Raw genomic sequence first — 8,968 nt, 5'->3', positions numbered from 1 at the left:
GTGTGTGTGTGTGTGTGTGTGTGTGTGTGTTGTTTATCATATTACAGATATTTAAGCCGCCCAGATCATAAAATATAACCAATGATGACAATGTATGAACATTTGAATGTGCGATAGTAAATGAGAGAGCAGGGTAGGTCATGTGGTCTTGAATGGGAGGGCCACGGGGCCTATTACGTAGAGAGTTTTCCCAGGAGACGTAGCTGATGTCAATAAAGCAGGGCATGATGCAGACATGCAGGGTAGTAACATTTAAGGCTATAACAGTGAAAGAATGGGGAACAGGTAATGGGGGCATGCAGATGATGCCCTGTGTTTAGTCAAAACATAAACCATGTGAGGACGTTGAGCTCAGAAATTACATTATTTAGAATTTCATCACAAAACGACAACATCGATCTGTTGGTCTATCAATTTGGCTTGGTCCAGACTGAAGTATCTCAACATCTACAAGATGGATTGCAAAAATATTTTTTACAAACATTCATGATTGGCAGATAATAATGAATCCTTATTCATTTGGTAGTTTGTGGGTTTGAGAGAAAGGTCTCAACAAGTCCTAACAATCATACAACTATATAGGTTGTTTATTCCTATGGAATACAACCCATAGGAATGTTTCATAAATTAGCACCCCTAGCAGTGGCAGGAAATACAACCTTTTTCCTTCCTCATCACCGTTGGAAAAAGACAATGTTTGGGGTTCAAACCATGAACATTTGTTAGGTTACTTCACCTGTGGTTAATCATATGTAGTTCCGTTTGTTCAGTAAAGTTATAAAAAAAAAAAAAACATGATTACTTATATTTTCAAACGGGACATGTTTGACCCATCCAACACTCCAACCTACCTCCTTATTCTTACTTTACTACAGCCACTAGAGGGCCCCTACTAATGTAAATGAGTCATGATTGCTGCTTAAACAAAAGGACTTTCAGGGGTGTTTTTCGGGTAAGGACAGTCTCCCAAACTATTGTCATGTCCCCCTCAGGATATAATGTAAACACTTTGGTAATCTCTTAACTTTTCATCTAGCACCATCATCATGTCAAAATTTTCAAATGTCCAAGTACCTGCAAAACTAATCACATTCCCACCAGCATCACCTCCACTTTGTGTTTAGTGTTAATTAGCTAATATAAGCATGCTAACACACTTAACTAAGATGGTGATCATAGTAAACAGTGTACCTGCTAAACAACAGCATGTTAGCATTGTCAATGTTGGCATGGAGACGTTAGCATTTAGCTTTTTGCCTTTATTGATAGTGACAATAGACATTGACAGGTACATGGAGACACATGCAACAAAGGTCCCCAGGCAGAATCAGATCAGGGACCTTGTGGTAATATAATGTGAAGACAAATATGATCACTAAAGCCATTTTTAAAACACTAACTAATTTCAATAATCTTTGCAAATGCCTTAACATTAAAACCAAAGAGAACAATGACTATGCAATAATTAGAGCAATATAATCTGAATGTTATTGATCGGGGACTTCCCTTTGTATTTGTCTGTCTTTGCAACACTCTTAAACTCTTTTTCATCGCGTCACTGTCTTCACTTTACACCCCAGAGCAACATTAAGTCAAACTTGGACACCATCCATCTCTGTGATGGTCATCAACTGTGTCAATTCCAAAGACAGGATGACAGAAAGAGAGAGAACAAAGAAAGAAACAAGGGTAGGTGGAGGGTGAGTGTGAGACTGAACACATTAGTATATTATTTTATGTTATTTTATCACTTCATGAGAAGCTCTCCACCATAAATGCAGCACAAATTCATTCTTGTCATAAAACAACATTGCCAGCTTGAATTAAATGAAAACATTATTATAAAGTGTAAGTGAACAAACATTTCCACCCCCACCCCCCCAACACACTTTCTCTCTCAATAACACTGCCTTCTCCATTCTGCATATTGTTTGACAGACGTAGGGTTTTGTGGCACAGAAAATGGCTTTTCAGCGTGTCGTCATTAATAATTCACTTATGACAAACAGCTTTGACATTTACACTGCACTGGGTGTCTGTATGACACTGACAGGGAGACAATAATGAAGGAGAAGGAGACAGACACAAGGAGAGACAGACTCTCTCTCAGTTGTGTACTGATGAAATTAGAATGGGTCAGGCCTAATAAAGTGTCAAACCGTCAGTAGTAAAACATTGACGGAAGAAACAAAGCTGCCTAAGATGACCTTTTTAGAAATCTTCCATTGCTCAAACTGATCTTAGAGAGTAAGAGGGACTGTCGCTCCAACCTAAGAGTCCCTGAAAATGGTGTGAATGAGCAAATGGGTTTTCATAACATTTGGATTGCATTAGTTTGCTATCCAATCACACACTTCCTCAGTTTTTGAGAGAATGTGTGAATGAGCCAATGGCAGACCTGCCGGCTGACAAAATGACAGACTTTGTAATTCCCTGAGTCTTCCCTCCTGACTATCCATATGACTTGCAGCTAAACAGGTTGACAATAAACCGATGTGTGAGGCCCTCCGAGGGCAGCAGAGTGCAGATTCTTTTTCAGAGCTAAAGCTTTGCGGGCAGACAAACACTGAGAGAAGCAGAAAGATTGAAACCAGAGGTGGGGTCACTGAGCTTCTCCACTCTGTAGAGCGGGCTCACACAATACATTGAGTTTTATCAACAACAGACAGAAATGTAAGCAACAATCTGCATGGATCAAATTGTGCAGATAGTTCTTCTTTAAATGTATTTAAAAAAGAATAACTGACAGAGATATAACAAACAGTTACAGATTTCTATAACAGTCCAGCCTGTATTGGCTAAAAAAATGATTCCAGACAAAAAGAAAGAAAAACTAAATATGGAATTAAGGGAAAGTGCTGTAAAAGGAAAGTCAAGGGATTACCAAAGTCTGTGGGCTTCATCCTTTGAGACAATGAATGTCTTTGTAACATTTCATGTAATTCCATCAATAACAAATTGTTGAGATAATTCAGTCTGAACCAAAGTGGTCGGCTGATAACTGATATTCCTGAAGCCATGCTGCTCCAGAGTCTTTTGGTTATGGCCCTGCTATAGTCAGAATGCTTCATGCAGACTTTAACTAAAAGAAAAACCCTGAACCCTGTTCTTTGTACCGGTGGAAAAATAATGATGCATGGGCTTGGTGTCTAAAGAATGAAAACTGACACTTCTGTAAACAGGCAATTTTGCCACTGCAGCTGTGAGCAATGAAATGAGGCGGTCTCTTTATGGGTGGCCACTGCCAGCGGCATGGCCAGTATGCTCCAATCAGGTCGTGATCAGAAGAAATGAGTATAACACACTGTGTCCAAGTCTGTAAACACCCTTGCCGAGAATAGAGTCACCACAGACGGGACGCACAGCCCTGCACAGATAACCACTGATAACACAATGCACACAAACACTCTCAGTAGCTTCAACAATGATGATGTGTTCATTATTTATCTGTAACCACTGACGCCTGTAGCATTTCAGAATACATCACCAGTGAAGTATTACAGGAATTGTTGATTTGACATCCTTTAATATGTCTTCACTGTGCAGATTTTTTATATATGTGTGTGTGGGCAGCCAAGAAAGTTACATACCGACAATACCAGGCTATGAAAAAAATCTAAAAACCCCAAAATTCTGTGATGGATGTCAGTTTGGGGATTTTTTTTTTCCCATTTAGTCTCATTTGTCAAAGCAAATCGGAATATAAATCTGAGTCTCACCTTACCAAATGTTTTTGTTAAAACAGTAAAAAATATTTTGAACAGATGATTATAGATGTTAATACAGTATGTTTACCTTTGGGTTTGTGAAAAAGAAAATTCCTTTTACTCTTTAAAAAAAAAAATCTATCATAAATAACACCGTGAAGATGCTTGAGTAATTACTGTCCAATTGAAGAGACTGAAGAGGCGCTATTGTATCACCCGTGCAATCAGTCACTTCAGTCTCATTCATCCTGCATCTGTTTACTGTAAATGTCTGCCGGTCCTGGCACGCGTGTAAGAACTCAGGAGTAATTTGGTGAAAAATATGACAAACATAAATATAGGTGTGACAGGACCAAGAACAATGAAAATCATGGCAAATCAGGAAACTAATTCAATACCACACACACACACACAGAGACACAAAAGGAAATTCACAGAATACAAAAATACATTTTGAAGGTGTGGAAACCATTTTTGATATCGCATGATGAGACCTAAATGTTAGCTCAGTTCAGCTTAATGAATCATGGATTTAGCATATGATGCCATTAGCTTAACAACTCTAATTGCTCTAAAACTCTGGCTTACATTATTTAAATGAACCACTACACCCACACAGCTAGCAGGTCTTCTTTTACTGCTTCTCTCTTTACTTTAATGAGACCATTCTGGAAATGGGGCTTCTCATCTGCACAACTGGCCATCACAAGCAAGCTGGAGACCCTACTGATATCGAGGGTCTTGGGGTCTGTATAACACCAGAAATAGTAACCACACTGAAAGGTTCTGTGTTGTAGAGAAGGACTTTCTTTTTAATCAAATCTGCAGATCTTTTTATTTATTTTTTTTATTTTAAACCAATCCAAAAAATTCCTAATGCTGTTTGTCAGACTGATTTTTAGGGAAATTTGCAGAAAATTGTGCGCAAAACATAGTATTATAACAAAGCATAGCATTCTCTCTTCCCCTCTATGCTACCCCCCCCCCCCCCCCCCCCCCCCCCCCCCCACACACACACACACACACACACTTTTTTAGTGCGCTCCTCTTTTTTGTGACCAACATCATCCTGATGCAGTTGAAATGCCGGTTTAATAAAGTCTGATTACTGTCATTAGAGCCACACCAACTCTAAATACTGCTATTTCATCAAGCACTTCCGAAAGGATGTTTTTATCCAGACCGCCATGTGCCAAATGCTTCAAATGTACATACATACTTACACTCGCATGCATCTGCAAATACAGACACAAGCATACTAATCCCTTTCAACCCCTGCCAAAAGCAGAACAATATACCAGAATTGGAAGCTTAATTGTTTCATTTACAAAGCAGTTTGCTGTCTCAACGTGTCTTTCAAGTGGAGCTCTGTATGTAACATGCAAATCTTTCAGAAGATGCTCATTAGAATAGATTAGATGCACATGAAAAAACAAGACAAAAAAAAACAAAGTCAGTGGCTCATGTTGCCTGTCTTGCTCATTAATATTCACAATACAAAGTGGTCTGAGGGAAACAACATGCTTTTCTATTCTTCAAGAAAACCCTGCAGGGGGGCTAAAATGTGCAGGCTGACAAACGCCAGACTAAAATGGGTTCTTCCTCTGGGGAATATGAATAAACTCAGTAAAGGTTATCAAACTACAGAGTACATATCTATGCATGCAGTCTGAAAGTAGAAATGTTAATTTGAGAGCAGTGCAAGAGGAAACGTCACAGGGTCACTTAAGTCAATAAAGTTTATCCTCTGGGGAACATCAATAATTTCATGGGACATAAAAGTGCTGATCATGTGCAACTTTTACATGATGGTGGCGCTATCTGACAAGTCATGGGGCCATTTCAAATTGAAAAGTAGTTCACTTGGGACTACAAACATTCATCCAAAACTTCAACTGCAATCTGACCAGCAGTTGAGAGAGCTTGTTACAGGCTAAAGTGAAGTGAGGGACAAACTGAATGTTTGAATAACTATGCTTGAGCTCTGATGATAGCTGGGAGAAAAACTCACATAAGCTTTCTTTTTCATAACAAATTGCTCTCGTTTCATTTGAAAACAGACCAATTTCCTTTTAAAAAAACAAAAGCAGGTGCACACTTTGGCTCAGGTGCAACACTTCATTTTCCATCCTCCTGTCAGGTGGCTGTGGGTTTGTTGCTAAGTGGCCCTGAGAGGTGAATGTTCATGGTTGTAACGTATCCTGACTCACTCTGGTCATTGTCCTCTCAGCAGATGAAGTAGTGATCTGTCATTGTAGTATTGTAATAATTATATCAGACAGGGAAGAGAATAGTTATCTGGTCCATGACCGTGCATCTCTACAGGCCTGACGATCCAGTAATCCACCACACCAATACCACTGTCACATGGGCTTAAATATCAAATGCAAATTAAAGCAGAAAGCATTCTCAATCCACAAATGTCTCCTTATATATTTCAAATTAACATTTGTCTCTTTCCTCCTCATCTGCCGTTATGCTCCTCAAGCCTCTGTCTCTTTAGCCATAGATATAACTCAGTGGTATTGGATGTGGCATCCTGTACCTGCGGCGGGGGGGGGGTGACACACCCAGGGTGCCAACGCCATTAGAGGTGAAGTCCCAGCATCAGCAGGGAAACAGAGGGAGGCGTCACTGCTATAATCAGCAAGATGTTTTATAGCGCCGCAGGGCAGGAAACCAGTAAACACACACACACACACACACACACACACACACACACACACACTACAGTATGCTGATAGTGAGACTGTTATAAAAATCATTTAGATCGAAACGCTATTTTCTCCACTCCACAGCATGATGCAGACCTTAAAGTTTAGGTGACATTTACATGAATAGTTTGGAGTATTTTGAGAAATAAGCTAATTTGCTTTCTGACAGGAAGTAAGATGAGAAGATCACTACCACTCTCATGTCTGCACAGTAAATACGAAGCTACAGCCAGCAGCCAGCGGATTTCGTTAGTTTGACAGAGCCAGGCAAGCGGTTTCCAGTCTTGCTAAGCTAAGCTAACTGACTGCATCCAAACATGTGTATGGTTTCACTCATCTAACTCTGCCAAAAAGCAAATAAGCGTATTTCCCAAAAATGTCAAGCTATACTTTTAAACAATCGCACCCACTAAAATTGATTGATTGATTGAATGCAGCTGTGTTGCTGCCGTCTGTTTCTCCATGACTATATTCTAGATAAAACTAGAGAAAAAAAAGAGAGAGCCAGTGTTCTATATATATATATATATATATATCAACATCATACTCACTCCCACTCCTTGCGTCGTGCTTGTGGTGTGCTGTGAATCTTATGAGCCTGGTGGGCTTTAACAATGTCTCTCTGCTCAATCAGGCCGCCCCGACGTCTCTTCATCACATTGGGACTGGCTGCCAAATCTCCATCCACCCCCAGCATTCCCCCTCCGACTTCAAAAGTCGAGGCCACATCAAGAGAGAGGCCAAGACGGTTAGGATGTAGAGGGGGAGCCTGGCCAGACATGTGTGGGAGGTAGAGGGGGTCATAGCTAGTTGAGAGACTTTGGGGCTCCAACAGGGAGTGGGACTCAGACAACAGGCTTGACCCTTCGACCAGCTCTGCGGGATGCTTCTGCCAGGTCTCACAGTCCGTTGGGGACGAGTAAAGGATGTGGTGCCTCGGAATGCTGCTACCACATATCGCCCCCATTCCCAGACCTTCCCCTGGACACTCCAACCCTGATGGGGCTCTAGGTAGCCCCAAATCATTGTGGCCCATTGTCAGAGACTGAGAGCTGACCGAACAGGAGCCCGGTTCAAGCATAGTGGGAAGGCTGCCCGGGATCTCAGCATAGTGCTGCAGGAAGGAAAGGGAGTGGAGAAGGAAAGAAAGAAAAAAGAAAGAAAAAGTGAGACATCATAATAATACACAAAACCTTTATTGACATGTTTTATTCAGTGCAATTGGGAGTTTAACAGAGGTTGTTCAGATAATATTCTCCATTACAAACAGCATCTGAATTTGTGACTTGACAATAGAGAGGAGACGGACAAGTTGAAATTAGGGAATGTCTCAAAAGTGCATTAAAAATGGCCAAAAGAGTTTTTCAGATAAAAAAGGGGCTTACTCCCACACACACACCCTCTAGTTATATAAGAAATCATGCAAAATGGCTAATTGCAATTCAACTTGTTTTTTCCTATTTGTTCAGCTAACCCTCGGAGGCAATTTTCCAATTACCCAACAGCGTTCACTGTCTTCAGTCAGTTTAAAATATTACCAGTCTTCTAAGCATCAGAACCAATTAGATAAGCTGCAACGCAACCCTCAAAACAAATAATCATATATAAAACTGCCAGTGCTGTGCTTAATGGTGTAATTACAAAGCGGGAAGAAAGAGAGAGAGAGAGGGATTTCATCAACCCATGTTTTCTTTTATCTGGTATGGGGCTGCATAATTAATCAAATTTTAATCATGATCACGATTTTGGCTTCCCATGATCAAATTTGCGTGATCGAGCGATATTTTAAATGCGTCATTTCATAGAACGGTCTGGGTTTTTTGCAAAGCCAATCTACCGCTCCGTAAACCACTGTCTGATCATGGACCAGTCAGAGTTGTTCCATGCACCGCGCAGCTTAGTTTCTAGATGTAGACAGTCACAGAGGACAGAGTAACGGGAGGAAAATTCCACAACAGATAGCAATTGGTCATATGTTGGTCACAAGGTTTACCAGTAAATGCAAAATTTTGTCCCGTCTGTGTTGTTTTTCAGACAACAGCAGTGACCAGTGTTAGTTAGTGTCTGTTAGCTCACAGGGCTCTAAGGTGCGACTAATATTTTTCCTCTATGTCGCACCGGTGCACCTAATGTCCTCTCACACAAACGAAGCAATGTCGTTCATATCAATATGGTTTAATTTTGCGTTACATGACCTATTTCTTCTGTAAAGCCGTACCTTTGTTTGGATCTCTCCTCTTACTCCCCGCACACCCCCGCCCCCGTTAACTCACACACGACTCCCCAGCAACATGGAAAGACACAGCGGCCGCAGGTCTACACTTCTACATTTGTCCACAGTTTTGTTATTGTCACAGCTGTCTATTGTTAAGCATGAGAGGCAAACTTTTATTAGTACCAGTGTTTCCGTGGTAACTCTGCTATCGCGGCCGGCGCGGCGAAAAACACAGAAGTTATTGAATGCAACTAACTTCAGTTCGTAGAATATTAGCATGTGAGACGGAGCCTGCTGGACCTGGGCGAGAGATGTGACCCATGGCAAGAATA

The 8,968-nt window shown here is 40.8% G+C and overlaps 1 protein-coding gene across 10 annotated transcripts in view; it reads right to left on the bottom strand.

Annotated features, from left to right (window-relative positions):
• cacna1ea (calcium channel, voltage-dependent, R type, alpha 1E subunit a) overlaps positions 1 to 8,968 on the bottom strand; it is a 93,701-nt gene that overhangs the window by 73,743 nt on the left and 10,990 nt on the right. For 9 of the 10 annotated variants that reach the window (XR_004333459.1, XR_004333460.1, XM_032525673.1 and 6 more), the window contains one exon: positions 6,973 to 7,535. Coding sequence is in view for 8 of the 10 variants with exons in the window: in XM_032525673.1 (XP_032381564.1) it covers positions 6,973 to 7,502 (530 nt within the window). In the remaining 2 variants the exon portion in view is untranslated. Of the gene's footprint in view, positions 1 to 6,972; positions 7,536 to 8,968 lie in introns of those variants that run through there. The other variant, XM_032525672.1, reaches the window with a different exon arrangement.

This window comes from Etheostoma spectabile, chromosome 9 (genome assembly GCF_008692095.1).
Source record: "Etheostoma spectabile isolate EspeVRDwgs_2016 chromosome 9, UIUC_Espe_1.0, whole genome shotgun sequence".
NCBI classification, from domain to species: Eukaryota; Metazoa; Chordata; class Actinopteri; order Perciformes; family Percidae; genus Etheostoma; species Etheostoma spectabile.
Note: the sequence above shows the minus strand (reverse complement) of the source record. Positions and strands in the feature narration are given on the sequence as shown.